This window comes from Rhamphochromis longiceps, linkage group LG6 (assembly GCF_057381845.1).
Source record: "Rhamphochromis longiceps isolate RC_006_pf linkage group LG6, R_longiceps_female_GT1.1, whole genome shotgun sequence".
In the NCBI taxonomy this organism is placed as follows: Eukaryota; Metazoa; Chordata; class Actinopteri; order Cichliformes; family Cichlidae; genus Rhamphochromis; species Rhamphochromis longiceps.
Genome location: NC_140562.1, coordinates 11,009,223 through 11,036,661, shown reverse-complemented (window position 1 = coordinate 11,036,661; position 27,439 = coordinate 11,009,223). Strand labels below are relative to the sequence as shown.

At 40.9% G+C, this 27,439-nt stretch overlaps 1 protein-coding gene across 3 annotated transcripts; it reads left to right on the top strand.

Annotated features, from left to right (window-relative positions):
- Positions 1 to 6,509: 6,509 nt before the first annotated feature.
- On the top strand, positions 6,510 to 27,179 carry LOC146667531 (E3 ubiquitin/ISG15 ligase TRIM25-like). 3 transcript variants are annotated; one of them, XM_085409221.1, is made up of 9 exons: positions 6,510 to 7,216; positions 8,414 to 8,509; positions 12,096 to 12,176; positions 12,307 to 12,459; positions 14,292 to 14,451; positions 15,512 to 15,550; positions 19,334 to 19,408; positions 21,411 to 21,485; positions 22,628 to 27,179. In XM_085409221.1, the coding sequence occupies exons 1-9, from the start codon at positions 6,617 to 6,619 to the stop codon at positions 23,164 to 23,166; spliced, it is 1,818 nt and encodes a 605-aa protein (XP_085265347.1). In that variant the 5' UTR covers positions 6,510 to 6,616; the 3' UTR covers positions 23,167 to 27,179. The 3 variants fall into 3 exon arrangements, with proteins under 3 accessions (XP_085265347.1, XP_085265346.1, XP_085265348.1); XM_085409220.1 differs by having other exon boundaries at positions 21,408 to 21,485; XM_085409222.1 differs by lacking the exon at positions 19,334 to 19,408.
- Positions 27,180 to 27,439: the final 260 nt, after the last annotated feature.

The window sequence follows — 27,439 nt, the reverse complement described above, 5'->3', positions numbered from 1 at the left end:
TGGGGGGAGATAGGCCTCCATACCATGGAGGGCCTGAGAGGTGCCGTCTGATACCCGACCTGACATATAGACACAGACAAACAGGCACACACAGATACAAACATCCATTCCCACCCTCATGCTCTCATATGCAATTATTCAGCTGTCACCCAACGTGGAGACAGACATAAAGAGACACTGTACACACAATCACTGTCATGGTCCTGGGCCATGTGGGTCCAGTATTCTTAGTTTCTTGTATTTTTTGTATTTCGTTCCTTATTTAGGCCATGTTTCCTAAGTTGTCCTGTTGTGTTGTTCCCTAAGTGTTTTCCCTTCGTGACTCTTACCCCCTGTGTGCCCCTCTGTGTATTTATGAGCCCTCGTCTCTCTTTGTGTTTATTCCATGTTTCCCCTGCCCGTTATGGCTATGTTCTTCCTGTGCTCTCTCTCTCCCCTCCTGTCTGAACCCCCGTGTACTTCCTGTTTTACTTTGTGACTCCCGCGCCTGTATACGTCATGTTATGTTCACTCCGCCCTGTCTCGTTATGATTATCAGTGTCACCTGTGTTCCCCATGTGCTCCCACTTCCCTCGTTAACCCTCTGTGTATTTATGTCTGCGTCTCCCTCAGTTCTGTGTCGCGTTCTCCCTCATGCTGTGTGGATCTCCCTGTGTCTCTCTGCGAGTACTTAGTTTGTTGTTCCCAGTTTGGTTTTGTATTTCCTGCGATCTGCCTCTCCAGCATTAAAGCTGTGATTTCTGAGTTCATCCCTTGAGTCTGTGAGTTTTGCACTTTGGGTCCTCATCCTGCCTGCCACACAGCGATCCATGACAATCACACTCCCCAAGCGTACTCTAAGCCCCAGGTCTAGGTACCCTTGCTCCTGGAGGGGGAAACATGCACTCAGACCCAGGTAGTGTTACCCTTTTTCCTGGGGTGGAGAGAAGCTGTGCCAGCTCCCCCGCTGACCCCAGTAGACACCCCCATACTCTGCAACCCACCAGGGAAAGGGGGCCCATGCCCATCCGGGGCCCAGTTCAGCAGCGCCGCCCGGCCCCACAGAGCCCGGGACAGCCCACCCGACCCCACCACAAAGAAAACTGCACCCACCCCGTCATCCACTCATCCTTCAGACTACGCAAAACAATAAACATCCAGGCTGAGTTCTTCCTCCACCTCTCCTATATCCCCCATCTCCACCACAAAATGCTTTTGTTTTTTACGATTGGTCCATGGTAAAACAAAATTTAAAAAAAAAGATTTTATTCTTAAAAAAGGACATTTTCTGTGAATTAACTCAAACTTTCTGCTTTAAGCACACTATGACCATGAGCTACAGAGCTATGTTTTCTGTAATTTTCCACATTTATATTTTACAGTTTACACCTAAAGTCTTATGTTGACACATTTCTTTCAGTTACTACATCACTACATTTATTTAGTGTGTGAAAAAACAAAATACTGTTATACCATCACATCTTTTTCTCATATTAAAGCATCTCAACTAAATGTGTAGTTGAAGTTCCTTTCACACTAGAGCAGTTTCACTACTCCAGCACACTAAACAGGCTGTATGTGGCCCCACGATGTAAAATGAATTTAAGTTACCTGGTTTAAGAATTAACCCAGCTGATGCTGAGCGTGTTATGGACTTCTGAAGCAGTTTTTATGGCAATCCCAACTGTGAAGACAGTTCACTGCTGACAATAAATGTTTACTCGTCATATCACTCTGTATACAGCTGACGCATGATGTAATCAGTTTTCCTCACCGGTTGTAGAGTTAACTGTGTCGTAGATTTCCTTTTAAAGGGATGAAGATGCCATTTTTGACCATTTTGTTTGCCTTAGATCAGAGAGTATATTAACTTAACTGTGTGATTCAAAAGGCAGGAATAGTATTACACCAAAAAAAAGCTCTTAGCATTCCTCATTTCCAACTATTATTTAGGGTTAGGGCTTGGTTGTGTTTTAGCTGCATGAAAAACAAACAGATTTTCAGAAACTAGAAGCAGATTTGCAAAGAATCTCATTTACTGTCCATGTATCTCTAAGCTTTTGCTGCAACTAATCTAATCTAATTCAAACATTTGATACATTTGAAGGATAAAGCTTTATTTGAAATAATTTTTTATCTGTTGTGAATCTTCTTCACCTGATCTTTTTTGGGCCATGTCCTATATTTTTCTGAAGCAGAATCGAAACAAAACAAAACAAGATGTTCACTTTTGTTTTTGGAGAGGAACCATCAATCTCTGGGTCTAAGCTGATAGTGTGCTGTTTCCTGGGCTGCTCTCTCTGGAGACTGTCGCCAAAGAGGGAAAGGTTGATACAATTAATTCACCTCAGACCCTCATCGCCACCTTTGTTTATTTGTCCTTTCTCAGCGTTCTCACCTTACATCCATCCCTCCAACCCCCCTCCCTTCTCTCAGCCTCTCTCTCTCGCTCCCCTCTTCTACTGACCACCTGTTTTCCTTTTCCCCACTGCTACCCGACGCAGAGAGGACCAGCCCACCCCCCCAACCCACTCCTCCTGGTCCCGCAGGTAAACCAGAGACGCCCAAGGCACACCCTGGCCAGGAAAGACCCAGGATCGCCTTACGGCCTAGCTGAAAAGTGCTCTTTCTAAGTAAGTACATCGCGGCCCCACTTTGAACAAAGAGCCAGGGGAGTCAAGGGACCAGACCCTCTTTCAGGGCTTTGTCTCTCTGCCTGCTCTGAGCTCAGAGTCAGACACTGACTTGGACTGAACTCAAGAATTCAGATTGGAGAAAAAAAATCACAAACATGCAGATGAGAAAGTTTAAAGAACTAAGAAAGAGTCTTTAGAGGCCAGGCATTAATTTTACATTTTAATTAATCTGGACATCAGATTCGAAATTCAGGTTTTTAAATACGAAGATTTTAATGGTTGTTTAACAGCTACTGAAACAAATGAAGGATAAATAAAAATTGGAAAATGACAGCACATCACTGAAGAGGAAGCTTTACTAAGGCAGCTATTTCTGTCCTAATGTGGATAGCCAGAAGTTCCCCACATATCAGTGCTTTTAACTAGCTTACAGTGCTAATCTAAGGTCCCACTGACAAACAAAACCCTGCAAAGGGAACCACTTAACACTAGAGGCAGGTAAAATGACCTGACCTCTGTGTGTGTGTGTGTGTGTGTGTGTGTGTGTGTGTGTGTGTGTGTGTGTGTGTGTGTGTGTGTGTGTGTGTGTGTGTGTGTGTGTGTGTGTGTGTGTGTGTGCGTGTGCAGAGCTTAAGTACCTGAAAAACCCTCTCTCTTAACCTTCAGTCTGCTGCTGAACTGCTGCTGACATTCAGTTCAAAATTAAAAAACAGTCACATTGCAGACAACATTCAACTAACTACCACCGTCTTCTTTTTTTTTTATAATGACACAATAAAGCCACACTGTTTCTGGATTTAATCATGATACATTACAATAACGAAGCATGTAAAAGTCATGTGCACTTTCACTATAACTCAGGTATTATCCATCTATTGTGTAACTTATGGAAACAAATAAATATGTTATAACTTATAGTTATAGCATATTCATAACATACCTTCATACCGTGTACATTGAAACATACCCATAATAGACCCATTTCTGTAATATATACCTATATACCTATATTATTGCTAATATATATTTTGTAATATATCTAAATTATGGCTAAAGCACTTCTGGATGGTTGCAAACTGCATTTCGTTGCCCTGTACCTGTGCATGTGCAATGACAATAAAGTTGAATTCTATTCTATTCTATTCAAATGCACACTCAGATATAAATATGCTCTCAGATAGTAAATATGTTCATTTTATTATCTGGCACTGACTTCAATACATGGTGCCTGACAGATGTGTAAGATCAGTGCCACACATCTATTACCATTTGTAATTTGCATTACCATATTTAGGTATTAAGAAATATTTTTAAAAAGAGAAGATTTAGTGAATTTCTGTGAAAAATAAGCAGTGAGTCTGTGATATAGCACTATGTCAGCAGAGGGCGCTACTAAACCTTCTAATAACCATTTCAGGGCTGTGCGCACTTCTGCATACTGAGGGTTGTCAAAGAGGAGCAGGCAATCCATTGGTGTCATTCCAGTTCTGCCCATCTCCCGCTCAGCTTCCTGTCCTTTAGTCAGTGCCACTATCTCCAAACAATACATCACATCAGACCCAACTATCAGTTTGTAAACCTTCCCTTGTGCTGTTATGCTTCTGTCACAAATCCCCCCTGACACTCATCTCCACCACCTCCACCCTGCCTGCAGCCTCTTCCTCACCTCTCCTCTGCACTATCTGTTGCTTTGGATGGTTGTCTCCAGGTATTTAACCTCACATACCTTCACTATCACACCTCCCTCTCTCTCATTCACACACTTATTCTCTGTTGCTTCGATTGAATTTCATTTCTCTTCTCTCCAGAGCATACCTCCACATCCCCAGGTTTTCTTTCACCTGCTTCCCACTTTCACTGTAGACCGCAGTATCCGGTGTGAACATGATAGTCTATAGAGACCCCTTCCTAACCTCACGTGTTAGCTTGTCCCTTTTTTCTCCATGTCCGCCACAAGCTGTAGTGTTAATAAAACTATTCTGTCTTTGCATAAGCCTCGTGGATGTGCAGAGTGTTGCCAGTAGATGTCACTGCCACCACATTCAACGACTGAACAACTGAAATTCACTGATGGCTGTTGATCTATATTTTAGTTAAAGCTTCTCTTTTTAAAAGGCCTCACAGAAAAATAACCTTTTTTACAAGTTAAAAAATATTTTAACAGATGTTAAAATTTTAGAGGTTTATACTGTTTATATATAATATTTCAGAAAAATTAGAAATGAGTAACATTTATTAACTTTAGAGTTTACAAAGGTAAGCTTAAAAAAACCAAACCAAGTTGGCAAACACATTTTGCTTAGTCTGTGATACTTTGGGCTTTACACAGCTTGATTAATACACCACTGGCAAATCTTACATAGATCAGAAGTGGCCCACACCTGTATCTAACAACAAACAACCTTTATTTGTCACATACACAATTATACAGAGTACAACATGTAGCAAAACTCTTGTGTCCGAGCCGCAGACATAGCCTCGCCATTCCAGGAGTTGGTATTAAGCATGGGGGTCTAGCCAGGACCGGGTGGGAATCGAACTTGTGAACCCAGCGGCAAAGGTGTGTAGTCTTACCACCACACAGGATCCATCGCAGATTGGTTAGAGGGTGCAGACTTGACTTTTTCAATGACAGCTGCAGCTACTGGGGATCGAGCTAGTCTGACTCGCCTCTGGATCTTGGAAGTGACAAGACTTTTGCCCAGTTCTTCCAGGAAAAGCCGACGTAGGTACAATTTGAAAGAACAAGAAACGAAAAAGAAAGGATGACCAGTACTTTGGTCAACACAAAAACTGGAATGGGTCAAACTGATCCTTAACATAAAAGAAGGTCATCCTGAATCACAATCATCAGTTTAGGTTAATTACAGCCCAAGAACAGTATTGATAGGGGCCATATTTAAAGCGAATGTCTATTGCTACTGTGGAAGTGACGTAAAGACATTGATTTTATTTCAAAGGTTTCTGGCATCCTTTGATAAATGGCACTTTACCCAGTAAAAGTTTGCTATTCTGCATCTGTGTGATTTTGAGTGACAATAAAAAACTCCATGTATTAATACTAATTTACACCATACAGCCCTACTCCAAAAAACTGTCATAGATTTAACTGTGAAGTTGGGTTTCAAAAATAAGTGTTTAAGGTTTTTAGAGCATGTTAGCAGTGCCAGCACAGAACAGACCATCATGGTTGCTGCTGATAGACTTGTATAAGTTTATGTTAGCAAACTACTGAAACAAATGATAACTCAGTGTAAAAGAAGGAAACTAAAACAAAAAGGAAGTCTAAGCATGTACATTTTGTTTTAGTTTTATGTTGTTGTTGTTTTAAGAGCTGGATAGCTGCACAGTAATAGGAAAATCCAGCTGTTAGCCCTAATGTTAGGGTTTGTAGAGGACTTTCTTGAACCATAGCTTCCCCTGACTCAAACGGGTTCTCCTCCACACTGTCCTCATTTATAAAATGTTGACAAACTGAAGTATTACGGCTAACAGGTGCATTTTTCCCATTTCAGTGCAGCCAGTATAGGCCTACTGCTAAAGAAACAAACAGTAAAAGTAGATCCTGAGTATTTTCCACTGAGTTAACATAGACCAATTTAAGTCTTTCAGCAGAAACCAACCAACCGGCACAGTGAAGTCATGTTCTGTACTGGAGCAAGATGGTGCTAAATATACTTTGAACACACTTATTTCTTAAAACAGCTTCACAGACGGTGTTAAATCTGTGATAGTTTTTTAGAGTAGGGCTCCTTGGTGTAAGTTAGCTGTAGAGTTTCCTGTCCACCTTAATGCATACATGCCTGTAAGACAATAATCAGGGCACGAGGGTGGCGCTTAAACTAATGGGAGGTATGACATTGCGGAAGGCTATTCCTGTCTGCTTACCACGCCTCTTCACAATAACGTGGAAGTCAGGAAATGCTTGTGTTAATATCAGGAACGGAGTGATCGGGCAGCTCAGAGCCGATCCGGGGAAGTGGACGGAGCCGACCGCTGAGATGGCTCAGGCGAATATCTCGGTGACGGAGAGCCAGTTCAGGTGTCCCATCTGCCTGGACATCTTGAAGGACCCGGTGTCTATCCCCTGTGGACACACCTACTGCATGGCATGCATCAACAGCTACTGGGACCGGGTGGACTCGGGTCAGTTCAGCTGCCCTCAGTGCCGGGACACGTTCAGCCCTCGGCCGGTGCTGCGGAGGAACACTGTGCTCGCCGAGGTTCTCGGCAAACTCAAGCTGAATGAGATTGACACAGCGCCGGAGGTCTACCTGGGGGGAGTCGGGGAAGTTCCCTGCGACTTCTGCACGGCGGAGAGTAAACTGAGGGCGGACAAGTCGTGCCTGGTGTGCCTGGCGTCTTTCTGCAAGCTTCACGTCCTGCCGCACCGTGAGGTCGGTACTTTGCGACGCCACAAGTTGGTGCCAGCGGTAGAATGTGTGGCGGAGAAGCTGTGCGCTCAGCACCGCCTGGGGCTGGAGCCCGAGGGGAGCGGCTCCGAGGCAGGGGCTGCGGTGGAGTGGAGCGGGTACTGCCTGCTGTGCCAGGCCGACCAGGAGGAAGCGCCCAGTGTGGAAGCGCAGAGAGCTAGGAGACAGGTACTGCTGAGAGAAACTCTGAGTATCGTATAATACAGCACAGAGTTAAGACTCTCACATTAAGTCAGGATACCCCGAAAAGTGTGTGTGTGTGGGGGGGGACCCTCAGTTGGAAAGAGCCACATAAAATTTCTGTTCACTTCTAAAAAGAAAAACATTGTTCATCAAACAAACAGGAAATACTTTCTTCTTCTCTTTTCTTAAAAATAAACTTAGTAGTGTTGAACTGAACTTACAGAATCCCCACAAAATTTACTGCAGATAATAAGCTGCTAAGTACGACTTTAGTATGTAGGAAGAGTCCAAACAAGAGTGAAATCGATTAACTAAATAGATTTAGATTTATAACTATTGCACTGTAAGGACGCCTTACAGCAGCAGTTGGCTGAGGTGATGCCACAGAAGTTAAATCATGCAAAATTATGTCTCAGTACCTGGACAGAGAAGATAAAACACACTCTGTTCTGTGCCAAACACCATCAGAAATAATAGCTGCACTATTTGTCCTGGCTTCAGATTTAATCATTAAGTTAGACCTTTGCTTGCAGACGGTGCTCACAGCTTCTCTTAATGCTTTCCAACTTTGTGGATAGCAACTACAATAAAATCTTCTTCTTCTTTTTTTGCATTTTAAAATAAGCTGCATCAATGCATCCATAATTTAAAGTTAAACCTGAGCATAATGAGCATACATGTCCTTTCATTATGTCTGCAAATAATTTGATTTGTTAGGTTTAGGAAAATCCTAACAGTATAGTTTGTTGGTTCCCAAACCCAACCCAACCGCACTGAAAACAACCATTATTAATATCAGTTTCACCTTTATCATAGCCATCCATATGATGTTTGTGGGTGTACTGTGGAGTATTTTAGTAGCAATTTCCAAAGCTGCAATTTACAGTAACCATCCAGATAATTTTCAATGGTGGTTTGCAAGCCAACTAATAATTAGTTAGTAATTACCTCTCAGTTTAGCACTTATTAATGATGTTGCTTATGAACAGTTATCAGTCTTTTAAAAGATAAGGCACTTGTATAACAGCTGTGTTATATATGAGATATTTTACGAGCTTTCACCACATGGACAGTAATTCCCCCGAATGCAGTAAAAATGCTCATGCCAAATATCTGAATGGATGTCTTATTCTCTAATTGTTTGTCTGTCCGCCTCCATCTGTTTCTCTGTTTGTCTGTCAGCTCCAGCTCCAGGAGTCTCAGAGGATGGTCCAGGGGAGGATACGGACCGGAGAGAGAGAGCTGCAGGAGTTTCAACAAAACTTGGAGTCTCTCAAGGTGACAAAAACACAAACACACCCAGTATGTCCTGATGATTCTGTGGCCTGTGGGTAGTTCTTGGTACTGGGAAATTAACTGGTACACCAGGAACTTACCTGGAAAATGTTAGCTGTTGTCACCCAATACCTCAGCTTCTCTTACAGAAAGGACAAACTCATAGACACACCTGTGTCACAGATCAGTAGAAAACTGCTCATTGGGTATAGGTAAATGTATGTATCATGGTAATTGGGCTATTAATATCCTTAAAAGATGACTTTTCAAGTAGTAAATGTAATTGTAACAGGACGTCTTTTTAAAGTTAATGACTGGCCGACCAGATGTAACCTAATGTCCATAGATGTCTAGTACTTGTGGTGTATCGCACTAATTAACAGAAACAAACTAATCCATCAGCCTCTAACACGGGCTTGCTGAAACTTTTGACCACTCTTCTGTGATAAATGTCTTCATTTTAGTGGGCTTCAGCTCTCCTGTTCCCACCTTTGGATGATCTAACATGCCTAGGACCATTACCATTGTTGAAAGTTCCACTATAGTCTCAATTTCAAATTTCAGACATGCCTTCAAGCTTTCTTCAAGCAGTTTGATATGATGCCGATAGTTTTCTAGCTCTCCATCCGTTGACATGGCAATGAACTCCAAAGCATGACATTTCCATCACCATGCTTCACAGCAAGTGTGACTTCCACTGGCACATCAGCTCCTGGGCTGAATTTGCTGGAGCAACCAGTCGAATATAAAATTAATGCTGACATCTGTTTGAAATCTATGCAACTTACACTCACTGGACACTTTATTAAGGACACCTTGCCTGTAACAGGCTGGACCCACTTTTACCTTCAGAACTGCTCTAGTTCTCCATGGCATAGTTTTGAAAAGCTGCTGCTCTGTTGGCTGCACATCCATGATGTGAATCATCCCAAAAATGCTACAGTTTTCATTGGCTCGACTCATTTTTTTCACACCACCGTGTTGCAGAGCGTAGTGTGAGATGGAAACCTGCTCAGTCCTCTTTGTGTTTTTAACACTGTAATATTTCATGAAACTGACCTTGAAATGAGTGTAGAGAGAGAAAGTTGGAAAGCCATTAAGAGTCAATCAATTCAAAGGGAGACAGGAAACCATTGGAAAGATGCTGAAACAGACACTGTGAAATAACTTGGTGCTCTCCTTTACTTCTTTCTGTTCAGACTTTTGTATAAAAATCCACAATTTTTGTTTGTTTGTTTTTACAAAATCCTGTAAACTAATGATTCATATGTTCTATAATGACACTGAGTCTGCTTTAACTGAGAATTATGTGGGTTTTGAAATTACTAATAATAATTTAATGTCTTTTTTTTTCAATTCCAGCTACTTGTTTGACATTCAGTATTTTTAATGTGTCCTGTTTTTAAAGAAACAGGATATATATATATATATATATATATATATATATGTACTGTATATATCAGTTGTATATTTTGAGTTCACTGTGACTGACCAACTCTTTTGTTTTAACGTTAAGTTATTTACAGCTGTAAAAAAAAAAATACATGCATACGCTCGCTTTTAAATTAGTCAAATGTTATTTTAATTGTTTTTGATTTTCTCTCAGGTCATCATGTTGTTATTGTTATTATGCAATGTAGGCAAGACTCACGCAAATTTTTCCCCTGCACACCAACATCCTGCCCTCTGGGGATCGTGTTAGTTCCAAGTACAGTGCCAATTTGTATTCTAGTTTCTCTAACACCCTTTCAGACTTCCAGGAAAGCTATTTCTCCTCCCTCCCCCGAGCATCGTCTCCTTCCATCCACTCTTGGGAAGTCACTCTATCCGCTCACAGTAACCTCAGACAGATACCCTGCCATCTTGGCTTGTTGCTCTGGAGGTTGAAATTGTAATCGTGTGATTCTGGTTAGTTTGCCTGTTATATTAGCAAATTAAAAAATATTTTTAATTTTAATTTTAATTTTTAAAAATAATAATTTAAATGGTAATGGATCTACTTAAACGTGCAGGATGTTAAATGTTTATATTTAGTGTATTTTTACTCATAAAACCTACAAAGAACTAAATGGGAAAATTTTCCGTTCTGTCCCAAAAGGTTGAAATCTGAACTTCCCACATATCCACAATGTAGTTTTGTAATTTAACAAATATAAAGTGTAATATTCTCTTTAAAGTGCTGAATTGGTCAACATTTTTTGCAGTGAATATATTGGGATAACATTTTCACCATATATAAAGAAAAAAAGAGTCCATAAATTGAGTACTGTGTAATAAAGTGATATGACACAGGGAATAAGAATTGAACATGCTAGCTGAAATGTATTTTATACTTGCTAAAAAAGTCTTTGTTGCTAATGACACCTTCAAGATACCTCCGGTACAGAAAAACTGCACTGCTCCGATGTGATTTTGGTCCATTCTTCCACACAAGCTGTCTTCTGATCTTAAACGTCCACCATCATTTCATCTTCAGCATCCTGGTTGATGGCAGCAGATTCTTGTCTCTGTACATTGCTCCATTTATCCTTCCTTCAGTTATATGAAGTCTGCCAGTGTCTTATGTTGAAAAACAGCCCCGCACCATGATGTTCCTACCACCAGGCTTCACTGTTGGTGGTTTATGGGTTGATGTGCAGTGCCACAATGCTCTGCGAGTGTAATATGTGGCTACATACTACAGACTGTGTATAAAAGATGGACCTAACCACAGCTGGGCAATGATGGCAACCTTATGTCCATAACAAACCTGTTGGTTTGTGATTTCCACATTATGAAGCCTCAACATTAGATATAAAAGTTACTATAATGGGTGAACTAAGTAATGCTAGCACACTGCATCCGTAAATCGTGCATATTTCATGCACAGTCACAAATAAATGCTAATTGATGCCAAATAACAGACTAATAAAACACTAATTTTACTCACCATGCCCAAGCACTCAGGGAGACACCAACACTAAAATAGACGAGGTCTATTTTCAAATTACCAAAGGTGACGCCTAACTGATGGCTGCTAGCTTCTTCTGGGCGTGCCATCAGTCAAAGCTACCTCGCCTTAGTACGCCCTAAAAAATTCCAAACAAGTGAGTAACACAAAAATTCACTTACCGTACAGTTATAGTAAAGGTGAAATTGATATAGATGTTAAATAAAGTGTTTGCACTAGGCCATAGACCTGTCAGTGTCACTGCTAAAGGTGGATATTTTAACATGGGAGTCTCAGTGGATCCACTCTTGGACGAAGCCTCATTTGTTTTTTTGGCGTAATTTTTCGTCACCAAAGTTTTCTGCTTGTTAATTACCCATATAATTGTGTTCATTGTAAGAAAGTTTGTATGCCTGGATGAAACTACAATAAGCATGTCTTAAACACTGTGAAATAAGAATTTTTCTCACTCCTAATGTAGAGAGTGAGGCCATTCGAAATGACATGGGTTTCTTTTTGAAGTATGTCATGAAGATATGTCTGTTAATATATCATAAGGCTGTTGAGGATGCCATCAAAGAGTTTTCCAGAAGATTGCATTCTCTGCTTTATGCCATCTTTAAATACATGCTCTGTTCTACTCTAATGTGCGTCTTTTAGGTGTCGGCGTCTGCTGTTCTGGAGGATGGTGAGGCTCTGTTTGCTGATATGGCACTATGCCTGGAGAAAACCAAGGCGGAGGTGAGTAGCAGGAGCTAGAAGCATAAGTTCTAATATTGCCAGTATTTGCAACAGTAGCAGCTCTGAGGAGAATAATGTGAAACGTTCACAGTTTTGTAAGGGAATTAAATCTTCTGCTTGTGTGCTGTAGGCCCGAGCGAGGCTGGAAGCGAAAGAGCGCGCAATCGTGGCGAGAGCTGAAAGTGACATAGAGCTGATGGAGAAGGACCTGGAGGAGCTGAGGAGGCGAGACGAGGAGATCAGCCAGCTGCTGCAGTCTGAGGATAATGCTCATTTCTTACAGGTGAGGATGAATGCAGTTTGCTGGTTACAAAGGGAAGGAAGTTTGTTACATTATTATATAAGTTTGTTCATGGAAAGACACTAGGTCGGCTTAAAAGTCATTCTTTAATATCACTTACTTATATACTTACTTAAAGGAGACCTGTTATATGTTTCCTTATTTTCTGCCATATGCTGACATTAAACATGGCTAAACTTGACAATCATGAGGGACACATAAATACATGTGATCTTTGTGAGGCAAAAAGATTTCAGACTGCTCTAAACGTTCAGTTCCCGAAATATTTTCCTTTACTTGTGGTCCTCTATGATGTCACTGAGATCAAACATAGTCATCTAAGGCAGCGGTCCCCAACCCCCGGGCCTCGGACCGGTACCGGTCCGTGAGTCGTTTGGTACCGGGCCGCGAGAGTTGAGGCTCAGGTGTGAAATGTCTGGTTTTCAGGGTTTTTATCGGTTTTCAGCGTTATTTTGTTATCGTTTTTTCATTAACTCAGTTTTCCTGGGTCTTTTCACGTGTGTTATGAATAAATCTTCTTTTTTTCTGTACTGGTACTAGTTTTATTTTGTTGTATTTATCCGCGACACCTTAAAGGCCGGTCCGTGAAAATATTGTCGGGCATAAACCGGTCCGTGGCGCAAAAAAGGTTGGGGACTGCTGATCTAAGGCACACAGCTCTGGTTATGAGCACAGAAGCCCCTCCCATTACCTACCAAACCTTCTGTTTCTGAGTCTCAACCAATCAAAAAGAAGAAAGCTTAAAAAGAAGGTGGCCACACAGGGAAAGGAGCTTAAACAGACAAGACAGAAACGAATTTGGGTAGCTGCACCAAGGCCTAATATAAGATGCATACACTGCTCCCAAAATTTAAAAAAAAAAAAAATCAGATTTCAGTGAAGCAAGCAACTCATGATGGATATTCTTACTGATGTGGATTCAATAATGTGTTAGGAATTAGAAGATGCCACATCATTTAAAGGAAATGAAAAGACACATCAAAAATCAAAATGAACAAATAATGAGGTAGGTTAGTCCATTTTGATAAAATTTAATTGCAGCAACTCAAAGTAGTACTCAGTAGTTTGTTAGGCCCTCACATGCTTGTATGCATGTTTTTGGCAACTCCAATACAGTCCTTGCTTATCACCTGTCCTTCACAGCAAACTGAAACAGACGTTGTAGGTCACTGGACACAATCCCATGTGCATCATGAACGTGCAGGTGCAAGTGTTCGGTTTATTGGTGAAGTTGTAGAACTTTGTTCTCACCCGTCATGGAATTACAAACTGATAAAATATTGAACTAACTTCAGAGTAAAAGAAAGAAAAGACTTCATTCTCACATTTGAGACACTGGGGCTATCAGATGTTCTCAATTGTTTCCAGAAAATCATCAATTATCCAAACGGCTGCTGATTGATTATCTGTTATTGGCTCATCAATTACAACAGAATTGGTTGCTGATGTGCTTTAAAGGACGCCTGCACATCGCCCACTTTTACTCTCGATTGTTCTCACTCAGAAAAATCAAATCGTTAGCAGCTCTTGTATTGGATACTCACCCATTACTGTTAATGCATCCTGGAGGACATAAGAACTCACCTGAGTGGGTACTTAGAAAGATCCAGTCAGTGTGTGAACGAGTTATGAGCAGAAAGAACGGATGAAAGGAGAGAATGAGTCAGCAGTGGCTAGTGGAAAAAGACGGCAACTGCCTAAGTGTTATTTTCAAATTTAATTGTACGAGGAATTGAGGGTGGAGGGTGGGGGGGAAGGCGGGCCAAATCTGCAGCGCCTGGAGTATAGTTTCCACTCTTTTCTCATTGGCTCAGGCCACCCAGCTGCTCTGCATGCCTTTCGCCACTGGTCGGCACTCCGGCACCCTCAGCCTGCCCACGGAGGCCTTCAGTGGTGCCAGGAGAGCACTGGGCCACCTCCGTAGCCACATAGAGGAGGTCTGCAGGGAGGAGGTCGACAAGATCACCCCCGCAGGTAGGTAGCACCACCTGGACTCAGGATGAGCTTCAAAGATGCTAACACCGACTCACAGTTAGGGATGGGAATTGATAAGAATTTAGCAATTCATTATCAATATGACTTATCAATTCTCAATGGCTCTCAATGAGAATATCACATTACCATTACATTCATGGGAATTAATAGCATGCCGAGTGGTCAAATGTTTGTGCATGTTGGAGGTATTTCTCCTCTTTGTTGTGATCAGTGTTGGCGTCATTACTCAAAAAAGTAAATAAAAAAAGTTATTGCAGATATTACACAGAGCAATTTTCTAAAAAGTAACAACGCACGTTACTTAATTACACCCAGGAGAAAGACATTTGTTATACTACTCATTACGTTCCTTTCATGTTACTTTGTAAAATGACCTGAAACACTGTCAACAATATAAACCTACAGCCCCACACACCAACACAGATCCCTGTCCTGATGAGCACACACGTGACTCTTAGTATTTTGGTGTCAACACAGAGCTGACAGCACAAATCAAAGATGAAAACCAACACAAAGAGACTTTAGAGCGGTCGACACAGGAGTTCTACTTTAGAAATGTGGACAGGTAGAAACAGGGGCTGCAGCCTGACTGCTCATCAGTTTGTTACCTGTTGAAGTTCACCAGCGGCTGACTTCACAGCAAATGATGGCTCATTTTAGCACAGTGCTGGACTTGGTCAGCATTTACTCAGCTTTAACGTCAATCTGGGCTCTTGGTTAGCTTAGCGTTGGCATTCTGTCTTTGCAGGCGCTTGCTAAGAGCCAAAGTTGTAATGTAATGTCCATATCCACGCCAAAGACACACGAACTGAAATCAGCTGGTCGTAGCAAGAGTGCAAGAGGAATCGATAGGCAGGAAGATTCCAAGGAACTGGCCTACTGGGAACCGGTTTTTGTAGAGAACCGGTTCTCGATTCCCATCCCTTCCCATGGTCTATATTCGGATCATATCACAAGTCCATTTATGGATTCATATACATATATGAGCTGTATGTGCACTGTATTATTATTATTATTTTTGTTATTATTTCTCTTCCAGTTAATGATAACTACAAATCTGGTGGAGAGCATGTAAAAAGTAAGCACAACAAACACGACACACACAAACATGCACAGTCAAAGCTCAGGGTGACCCGTTTTTACCAGGTTTTCTATGACCTTTAACACCGAGTGGAATTGTTAATCATTGATGCTGAAGAGGACCAGGATGAGCTCCTCTCTATTCTAATCTGTTCATTTTGGTGTCATTTGAAGCAGCACCGTCCACATTATATTAGGGGGTTAGCACAAAGATAGTGGAGCTAATTAAGACATGATGTGATTAAGGGATTGTAGTGTGGATCCATCAGTGTGAGCACTTTCTGCAGTAGTCTCCATATTATAGAAAATATTTCATTGCTGTAAAAAGTGTGAAACAGTTTTCTTGCAGCAAAACCATTACATTAAAATTCAGTGTGTTAAATACGTTGCAGCTGTTTATGGACAAACTTCGGACATTTTATCGTCCCATCCTTTCACTTTTTTATAAGCATGTTAGCACGCTGAGATAGTGGACACTGCATGTTACCATGTTGCTGATAGCATTTTTCTCAAAGCACTGCTGTAACTGCAGCCTCAAAAAGTTGCCGGCATAACTGCAGATTTGTTATTAATTCATTTTTTATATTTTTTTCCTAAGAGCTTTTTTAACCTCCTAAGACCCAAACTCTTCCATGGCAGCATTTTTAATTTATCTTTGCTATTTGGGCTGATTAGGACCTGATGAATGTAAAAACAAAGAATTACGTGATTTTTTTTTTTTTTTTTTTTTTTACCTTCTTTTTGTTTCTGAGAAAAATGAGATTCACATATGAGGACATTCACATTAAATTTCGATAGAACAGTGGCAGTGTAACGTCCTTGTCAGTGGATATCAGGCCCTTCTGCAGCAAAATTTGGTATTTTGGTCTAGACAACCCAAAATGGGTAGTCAACATATGTGGACGCCAGGTCCTAGGAGGTTAAATTGTTTTTTTGTGGGGGTTTTACAGGGAGTGCAGAATTATTTGGCAAATGAGTATTTTGTCCACATAGAATAGAATAGAATAGAATAGAATAGCCTTTATTGTCATTGTACAGAGTACAACGAAATTGGAGTGCCACTCCCTTGGTGCAAGTTTCAATAATAAATATAAATGTAAAATATAAAAAGTACAAAAAAAACAATCATCCTCTTCATGCATGTCTTACTCCAAGCTGTATAGGCTCGAAAGCCTACTACCAATTAAGCATATTAGGTGATGTGCATCTCTGTAATGAGAAGGGGTGTGGTCTAATGACATCAACACCCTATATCAGGTGTGCATAATTATTAGGCAACGTCCTTTCCTTTGTCTGTGAAGGTTCTCAGTCATCCAGGTCATCGTAGTCAAAGGAGCTTGACAATGGGGATGACAATGTTGTTGCGTCTGTCCTTCTTAGGACAGCGAGGGAGGATAAGAAGGACAGACGCAACAACATTGTCATCCCCTATGTAGCCGGTGTATCAGAGAAACTCAGGAGAGTTTTCTCCAAGCATGACATCCCAGTGTATTTCAGACCCAGCAACACGCTCAGACAGAAACTGGTTCACCCGAAAGACAAAACGCCAAAACACAGACTTAACAATGTGGTGTATGCTGTACAGTGCAGCGAGGAATGCTCAGACCTCTACATTGGAGAGACCAAACAGCCACTTCACAAGCGCATGGCACAACACAGAAGAGCCACCTCCACAGGACAAGACTCAGCAGTCCATCTGCATCTTAAGGATAAAGGACACTCTTTCGAGGATGCCAATGTTCACATTTTGGACAGAGAGGACAGATGGTTCGAAAGAGGAGTGAAAGAAGCCATCTATGTCCACTGTGAGCGACCATCTTTGAACAGAGGCGGGGGTTTACGACACCAACTCTCTGCCATCTATAATCCAGTTTTGAGATCCCTTCCCAGACGCCTTAACGCCCACTCACATCCTGGGCCATCTGACCTCAGGAATTCACATGATAAGGTGGGGCCAGGTTTCACAATGAACACACCCGAAACTCTGGCTGATTGGGACCCACGCCCAGTTTCACACCTTGGCTCAGGCGATTAGAGGATCATCAGGGGGTCCTTTTGTCCCTCTGTGGGGGGTCACTCCCACTGGGTTTATATCTGGGACTCTCCACCATTTGACCTTAGAACTGAAGAAGCTTCTCGGATGAGAGGTGAAACGTCTTCAAGCAACTTAAAGAAGTCCAGACGCTTTTCTTTCCAAGCTCCTTTGTCCTTTCCTTTGGCAAAATGGGTCAAAAGAAGGACTTGACAGGCTCAGAAAAGTCAAAAATAGTGAGATATCTTGCAGAGGGATGCAGCAGTCTGAAAATTGCAAAGCTTCTGAAGCGTGATCATCGAACAATCAAGCGTTTCATTCAAAATAGTCAACAGGGTCGCAAGAAGCGTGTGGAAAAACCAAGGCGCAAAATAACTGCCCATGAACTGAGAAAAGTCAAGCGTGCAGCTGCCAAGATGCCACTTGCCACCAGTTTGGCCATATTTCAGAGCTGCAACATCACTGGAGTGCCCAAAAGCACAAGGTGTGCAATACTCAGAGACATGGCCAAGGTAAGAAAGGCTGAAAGACGACCACCACTGAACAAGACACACAAGCTGAAACGTCAAGACTGGGCCAAGAAATATCTCAAGACTGGTTTTTCTAAGGTTTTATGGACTGATGAAATGAGAGTGAGTCTTGATGGGTCAGATGGATGGGCCCGTGACTGGATTGGTAAAGGGCAGAGAGCTCCAGTCCGACTCAGATGCCAGCAAGGTGGAGGTGGAGTACTGGCTTGGGCTGGTATCATCAAAGATGAGCTTGTGGGGCCTTTTCGGGTTGAGGATGGAGTCAAGCTCAACTCCCAGTCCTACTGCCAGTTTCTGGAAGACACCTTCTTCAAGCAGTGGTGCAGGAAGAAGTCTGCATCCTTCAAGAAAAACATGATTTTCATGCAGGACAATGCTCCATCACACGCGTCCAAGTACTCCACAGCGTGGCTGGCAAGAAAGGGTATAAAAGAAGAAAAACTAATGACATGGCCACCTTGTTCACCTGATCTGAACCCCATTGAGAACCTGTGGTCCATCATCAAATGTGAGATTTACAAGGAGGGAAAACAGTACACCTCTCTGAACAGTGTCTGGGAGGCTGTGGTTGCTGCTGCACGCAATGTTGATGGTGAACAGATCAAAACACTGACAGAATCCATGGATGGCAGGCTTTTGAGTGTCCTTGCAAAGAAAGGTGGCTATATTGGTCGCTGATTTGTTTTTGTTTTGTTTTTGAATGTCAGAAATGTATATTTGTGAATGTGGAGATGTTATATTGGTTTCACTGGTAAAAATAAATAATTGAAATGGGTATATATTTGTTTTTTGTTAAGTTGCCTAATTATTATGCACAGTAATAGTCACCTGCACACACAGATATCCCCCTAAAATAGCTAAAACTAAAAACTACTTCCAAAAACATTCAGCTTTGATATTAATGAATTTTTTGGGTTCATTGAGAACATGGTTGTTGTTCAATAATAAAATTATTCCTCAAAAATACAACTTGCCTAATAATTCTGCACTCCCTGTATGTGCTCAGAGGGGATCTTTCTTTCTTTCTTTCTTTCTTTCTTTCTTTCTTTCTTTCTTTCTTTCTTTCTTTCTTTCTTTCTTTCTTTCTTTCTTTCTTTCTTTCTTTCTTTTAATGGAAACTCTCCAAATTTGTGAATTTGACTGAGTGGCATGTTGTTTGTTGTGACATTATTTCAAACCAAATATCATTCATACCATTCATATCTGTTGTATTGGGGAGGTGGTCGAATTCACAGTGCGGTGAACTCCAAACCTCAGCAAGTGCAACTGTCTACAGGGCAACATGCAACCCGGGGTAAGTGGCAAAAAGATAATGTAATATAATGTAATGTAGTAATACTTACTTCGTGTACAAAAACAGTCTCTCACATTTTTCTGGAGGAATTTTGGCTCACTCTTCTTTACAATGTTGCTTCAGTTCATTACACAGCATTTCAGTCAGGTCGACTTGGCCATCAAAACATCCTGATTCTTTTATTTTGAAGCTGCTGAACATCACTTCAGTTTACTTTGGTATAAAGTGGAGACTGCGAGGTGCTCGGGTCCAGTGGCTGCAAAATGAGCCCAAATCATCACACCTCCACCCCCATGCCTGGCAGTTAGTGTGGGGTGTTTGTACTCATATGCTCTGACTTTTTTCCTCCAAATGTGGTGCTGTGCATTTTGGCCAAACTGTGTGGTCTCATCTATCCACAAGTCTTGTAGTTTGTTCAAATGCAGCTTTACTGTGCTGCCATGTTTTTCAGAGAAAAGAGGTTTTCTCTCAAAAACCTTTTCAAATAAAAAGTCTTGTTCAGTACTTTTTCTAATTGTGCTGTCATAAACTTTTAACATGCTAACTATGCCTTTAAAATCTGCTCACATTTGCTGATGATCAGCAAATCAAGTGATTTGATTAGCAGCGCCTGGCTGCTACTCACCATCCCTATAGAAACAATAAGCATGCACTTAGTTTTTCACCAGGCTGCATAGTGTCATATGAAATGTTTCTTTTCACATGACTATAATTTAATATAATAAATATGATATATCCAAATGACATGAGATCCTGCCTCTCCCGGATCCTGGTTCTGTTGGACGTCTCTTTCTGTTAAAAGTGAGTTTTTCTTTCCCATTGTTGCCAAGCGTTTCCTCATAGGGGATCGCCTTAATTGGGGGGTTCTCTCTGTAATACTGTGGGGAGGAGACTGTTGCTGTGAATTGGTGCTATATGAATAATACTGAACTGAAATTCACTGCTTTGGTGTGCGCTCCCCAGTTTGGGAGATTTCTGTTGCCTCCTCTTGAATATCAAGGGACTTGTCTTGTTTTACTCAGTGCATCAGAGAAATACAATTATAGCCCAGGTACCTGTGAACTGACGTGTGATAAGAGGCTTACTCTCATGACAACAACAGTAAGTTACCGACAAGTAACCAGATCATGATTCAAGAAAAGCGACATTACAAGTCTTATCTCCAGTGTCACTGCATTACAGAGAAGGTCTGCATGAGATTCATAACAAAAGAAAATGTATCACAGTGGGGATTTTAATGACTTACCATTCCACCACCATGCTACGAGGTGGCATGGTGATAGGTTGGATTGCGCTGTTTGAACCCTGCTTGAAGGGTACAATAAGTGCTGTGTGAATGTGTTGTGCTTTTGGAATCAATAAAACTAGAAAGGTACTTTTAAAGGGGCTTTTAAAGTGCACAACATTACATAAGTTTAAATAAGTACAAGGTAGTGTATAGAGTTTAGCAGTGCAGACCGTCCTGCAACGCTTAATTCGATTTTCATTAAATTCTTAGATTGTACCGCCTTACAGAACCTCTAACATGGTTACAGTCTGATTCTGTTTGTTCAGAAATCAAAAATGCGAGTCCCAGAGTCAACCTAATCATGGTGTGTTCATTATTAACACGTTACAAATTTAATAAATGCCAGTAAAGGTTAAGTTATGTGTTCAATAACTACCTTCCAACCAAGCCACCCACTCTTGGTACTGCTGAACCTTGGACAGCGACGGTCAGCCATCATGATAAAGGGCCAACAGCATGAAAACGCTGCCTCTAAGTTACTAAACTGCATGTAAACATGTTTCCTATTTCTGTTTAAGCTGGTTTAAAATACAAAGAAATGTTTCCATTTGTTAACTTGAAAACTTTTGTGGTGTTCCCAACGTGCTATTCAAAATTCATTCAACATTTTGCTCATCATCCCTCTACAGCTTAAGCAAAAGAAGATAAAAAATGTTTTATTGATACAGTTTTGTTCAGCAGGCACTTTTCTGTTTTTTTGTCTCGTTCAAGCAGCACCAGTGTCGTTCCCGCTGTCGTCTCTGTCTCTGCAGGCGCCTGATCAGAGGATGAGGGCAGCTTTCCTCAGGTGTAAGTATATCATCTTTTTTCCCTTAAGTGTGACTCAGAAGCATGCTTTTTTCCTTTTTTAGTGCCTTTTTTAGTCCCTGGTACAACCATTGAGAGCAAGCACCCTAATTGTCATTACCCATCTTTCTCTGCTTTGTCACCTCTTTTCCCTCAGTCTTTGCTTGTTCTGCGTCCTCCTACTTGACCAGATAATAAGAATCCTGCTGGGAAATCTGAAACCTCAGTCTAGATGCTCATTAATGATGGATGGACATCATACTGTATTTATGACTTCCTGGTCTATCATTAAGATCAGCACCATGTTCCAACACGACTGAGCCTGCTGACACAATTACAGCATTACCAGCACCTTGTCAGGGTTTAATAATTCATTTGGTCAGTGTCTGTGTGTCGTTTGTGTCCACTGTGCCAAAAAGTCAACTGAAATACTGCAAGGCTTAAACGTCAGTGGGAAAACCTCTACAACCTGACAGAGTAGACAACAGCTGGTTCAGTTCTCTGCTAAATTAGGAGGATAATAGCAAGTTTTCTCCTGATGCCAACTTTATTCTGACTTTATAAGAGGAGGAAAATCAAATGGAGAGTGGGGAGAATTAGAATGCAGCTGGTTGGTATGGCATCATGACCATCTTGGAGTTTTGAAAACACATTTGATCAGCAAGCAATGGATCTTACAGTGAAACTGTTCTCATTGGCTAGGGACTTGTCAATCACAGGTTGTTAGCTAATGAAAATATCTCCCTTTCTAATAAACAGAATGCCCAAAATTTTTAAGATGAAACTGAAATGAATTGCTCATCAGGAAGTTGTTTACAAAGGTCAGACCTGAGACACCTTTACTTCCAGACTTCTATAGAACGTTTAAATTGTCTTCACGTTTCAGAATTTAAAGTTTTATGCATCAGTTACCCTCAAACACCCACTCCTCTGCTTAACAGAAAAGTGTTCTGTAGTGTTATGGCCACCTGACGAGTTGTAACATTTCAGTCATAAATCCTTAGTGATTTATGACTAAGGATTTAGTCATAAATCCTGGATTGCAAATGACATTGCTAAATGTCATTTGCAATCCAACTGTTTCATTCAGAGCCTTTTTGGTGTTTAACTGTTAGTTTTTTTTTCTTTCTGTTTCCTTGCTCTAGTTTCGTGCCATCTGACCTTTGACCCCGAGACAGCTCATCCTACCTTGGTTCTCCTGGAGGGGCCCCAGGGTGCTCATTGTGGCGAGGAGCCACAGCCCTACCAGCCTCATCCACAGCGCTTTGACTCAGTGGCGCAAGTCCTGTGCAGGGAGGGCCAGTTTGGTGGTGCCAGCTACTGGGAGGTTGAGTGGAGAGGAGGTGGGTGGATTGACATAGGCGTCACCTACCGTGGGATCGGGCGCAAAGGTGGCGGGAAGCCCTGCCTGCTTGGGCGCAACGAGCACTCTTGGCGGCTGAGGTGTAGTCATGCTGGATATGCTGCATGGCACGATAACCGCAAGACCACGGTCGCTGCACCGCCCTCCCCCAGGATCGGCGTGTTTCTGGAGCGCCAGAAAGGAGCTTTGTCCTTTTACAGCATCTCGGACTCCATGGTGCTCCTGCACACTTTCCATTATTCGTTCTCTCAGCCGCTATACCCCGCCTTCCGTTTGGATCTGGACTCAACTCTTGTCATCTGCCCTCATGAGGGAAGCTAACTATGCCCCCATGTTTTTCCAGGACGTCTCATTTATCTTCTGGAGGAAAGGGCTGTTCGCTCTGCCAATCGATATGAGTGAGTGGTGAGGAAATGGCACTTTTCTGTGTAATTCTCTTTGACTGTAATATTCTCTTTGATAACTGCCGGGTTGAGTGGCAGAATTGCATAATTTTTTTAACAGCATGCATGTTTTTTACAGTGTACTTTATTACATAAAAGCCCATGTGTCATCATTTAAACCAGATACACACAGGTTAATAAATATACACATATACATATATATAAACTGATGCTTTCAGCAAATTGAAAATATACCCTCAAGTTGGATTTTATGCTAGCTTTAAAAGACTGCAAAAGTTGTGTAGTGCTGAAAATCACTTGGTTCCCACAGCTAATTAACTAACTGGTAACAGGCCATAGACCAGGGGTTCATCACATTGTGAAAGACTGTTTGAGCAAATATTTAAACAAGAAAACAGTTTCTCAGAAATGGGAAATTATTTCTGGTCCATAATAAGCCATTATCATGGGTGATTTCCACATCTGTGAAAGCACCATTATTGTTGGCTGATACATGCAAGTTTGGGGGCAACACATGCTTTCAAAGCCAGTATTTTCAGGGAGGTCTGTGCTTATTTAAAGGTACAGTAAGTGGGTTTTTAATGTTATTTATTAGAAAAATAGTGTACTCAAAAATATACATAGATCAGTCAGTAATTATGCCACCCAACAAATTGATGCATTCTTATAAACTTTAAATGAATCCATTAAAAATACATAGGAGGATGCGTGGGTTTGTGGAAGGCACCATGTTGCCCACCATCTACAGTACAGTAGCTGAGTTGGACATCACCGTTCCACCTAATTGTGTTTCATGTACATGACTATAGACCGGCCAAATACATAATACACCTTACAACTTTGTATTTTACAGTTCCTTCAAACTATATCTGACTATTTAACATTTGAACATGTACATTTTTATCATTTTGTCTTTTTCTTTACCTCTCCTCACTCATTTCTAGCTTATCCTGTTCCTTCTTACCTTAACCTCATCTCCTGAACTGAAGTTAGGGTTCTAAATTAGAACTTCTAATGTGCATAATCATGCTAATTTACGATATTGTCACAATTACTTATTGTTACCAACAAGCCAGCTAAACAACAACTGCCATTTACAAGTTAACATTAGGCCAGCTAATGTTAGGAAAGTGTTTGTCACTTTCCCTGTGATAAACACTTTGTTTCAGAGTATCCCATTGTATCAGAGTTTACTTGCTAGGTGTCAAAGTCCAACATAATGCCAGCTAACAGCAGCTAACAACGGTAAAAACAGCGGTGCTTATCAGCAGCTCACTGAGGTTCGCTTCACTGACTTATCGGCTCGAATCGTAGTCCTTTCACTAAATTTTACAGCATCTACCAGAGCAAACAGCATATTGATAGCTAAATGTCGAACGGCTGTGGTCAGAGGTGATTCGTGTGTCAAAAAAAGTACTGCAAAACTGCAAAACACATATTCATTGTTTAATTCCCGATTTATTGCTAAGTGAAAAGTGTTTGTCCACCAGCAGGCACCGTAGCTGGAATTATTACACTTGAATTGAGATGATAAGTAATCAGAGCTCAGTTGACTGCAATTTACTGACATCTGGTGGTGAGATTTTACACACTCTACCTTTAAATAAGACACTGCCAGACCACATGAGCACTGTTGAACATGAGAGAATATTTGATTATAGAGCAACAGGTCTGGAAAACCGTGATAAATATTCCTCAGTCTTGACTTTGTGTTGCTGGCATCAAATTTAAAAGGACTATTTTTTTTTACATTTTCTTTTTACTTTTAATTACAAAAATTTATTAGTTGTAACAGGAATGTTTACTTTTTTAAAATTTAATTTAAATATGGGGTTAAAATAACTTTTACAGTGTGCTGACCTTGTTGTAATATCAGGTGGTATTTGTGTTCCAGTAAGACATGGATGAGTTACTATGAGTTAACATACAATTATAAATATGCTCATATTTTGTAATCTTTTTGAACATTTTTTGTGTTTTTGCCTCTGTGACAGATGTTTACTGGGAAAAAGCCATATTCACAGATTTACTGAGCAATGGAGTATAAAAAGAAGAACCATACACTTCAGCGTGTTTGTAGAAATCATTTGACTGGAAACATGTGCGACAGTGTTTCCCACAGATTCTAAATCAGCAACAGAGAAATATTCATTGGTTTCTCCTCCCTTTGTGTTTGATGTTATTTTCATAGGGTTGTACATTTATAGGAGTCAAAGGTTATTTTTTTCCATTATCAGTTATACTAATGTGACATGGGAAACCTCTGGGCATTTTTTCATTTAAACCTGCAGAAGTGACCTCAGCTTCAGATAAATTAAACGTTGTTTTGCATTAATCTTAAATTAAATGAAGGAATAGTTTAATATGTTAAAAAAATGCTTACAGAATTCTGTTGGGAAAAGTTGTAGCACAATAAATATGGACGTACAATTTCTTAAGGTACTCAACGGGCAGGTTGTCCCACTTCTTGTTTGTTTAGCCTGAGTTCTGTCTTATCATCCTTGAATGATTCTGTTATGTTGACATTAAGACTCTGTGGAAACCATACTGGCTGTTTATCTTGCTGCTGGAGACAGCTCTTTATGACTTTTGTCAAATATTTAGGGTCAGTGATGTGCTCCAGAGGAAAACTGGGACTAATCATGAGCCTTTCCTTGTGGTACAGTGCGATGGAAAACAATCAAAAGATCCAAGTGCCTCAAACATTTGCACAGAACAACACTTGCTATCATTGCAGCACTTTGATTGCTTCTAAGTCTATGATTATAACTTTTATCTAAGCAACTCAGATTCTATCAAATCACATACATGCCGATCTCATTCATTTTTATTGATGTAGCGCCAAATCACAACAACATTCGGCTCAAGGTACTTTGTACTGTAAGTTAACACCCCACGTTAATACAGAGAAAACCCAACAATCAAATGGTGACAGTGAGAAGGAAAAACTCCCTTTTAACAGGAAGAAATATCCATCATGCAAACCCTTGAGTTGGTTCGGGGTGAGGGGAGGATGACGGAACAAAAAGAAAAAACTGTGGAAGAGAGCCATTCCGTGAAAAAAAAACTTTGTGATTTTAAAACTGTGGGGTGACATAAAGAAGATCATGTCTTCCATCTGAATGGACACCATACTATAGCCACTGCCTTTCTTGACTTGGCAGGGGTGGGGGAACTCCAGGCTTCAATGGGTGGTGTCCTGTAGGTTTTAGATGTGTTCTTGATCCAACAGCTGATTTAAATGGCTAAATTATGTCCTCAACATGTCTTGAAGTTCTCCAGAGGCCTGTTAATGATAATCATTTGATTCAGGTTTGTGGACCCAGGGTGAGATCTAAAACCTACAGGACACTGGCCCTTGAGGCCTGGAGTTCCCCACCCCTGACTTAGAGGGTTGTTTTCTTTTTAAAAGGCACTTTTGCAGAGGATTATGATCACCTGACCAGACACTGTGTAGGGCCTTCAAACCAAACTATGGAAGAACCTCAGAATGCAACACAACCTCACATGTACAGATAAATAAATGTGTATATATATCATTCACAGAGCTATTAGAAAATATTTACATTTTTTTTAACATGGAGTGCACTATTCCACAAGCTGTAGGCCTGTATCATGAAGTCTGTAAAATGAGCATCCTTATGTATGTTTGTCTACCCGCTGTGCTTCTGTTACTGTTATTGTTTATGTTACTTATATTATATATGTTGTCTTACCAAATGAGTTTATTCCTTTCACTCAGCTCACAAAAAAACTGATCGATCAGGGTCTAAACATGCAGTGAGTTTTTCTTAATAGTGAAAGGATTGATAGTACTTGTTAAAATGATTTATTTCAGATGTTTCTTGTATTTTTTTCCCTTGTTGATGTGCAATAAACTCTATATTTTATGATTTTCTTCCCTAATAAAATGGCTTGACCTTTACTTGAAACCAAATTTTCACATATTGAGAATTCAATTCAATTTTATTTATATAGCTCCAAATCACAACAGCAGTCACCTCAAGGCGCTTTGTATTGTACAGTAGATCATACAATAATAGATACCGAGAAAGACTCAACAATCATATGACCCCCTATGAGCAAGCACTTTGGCGACAGTGGGAAGGAAAAACTCCCTTTGAACAAGAAGAAAACTCCAGCAGAACCAGGCTCAGGGAGGGGCGGGGCCATCTGCTGCGACCGGTTGG

Excerpts from the sequence above, each read along its gene's own strand:
- LOC146667531 (XM_085409220.1), top strand. The coding sequence starts at position 6,617 with ATGGCTCAGGCGAATATCTCGGTGACGGAGAGCCAGTTCAGGTGTCCC. Across the intron at positions 15,551-19,333 it reads TGGTGGAGAGCATGTAAAAA|GTGGTCGAATTCACAGTGCG; the intron begins GTAAGCACAACA and ends TGTATTGGGGAG. Across the intron at positions 19,409-21,407 it reads AGGGCAACATGCAACCCGGG|CAGCACCAGTGTCGTTCCCG; the intron begins GTAAGTGGCAAA and ends GTCTCGTTCAAG.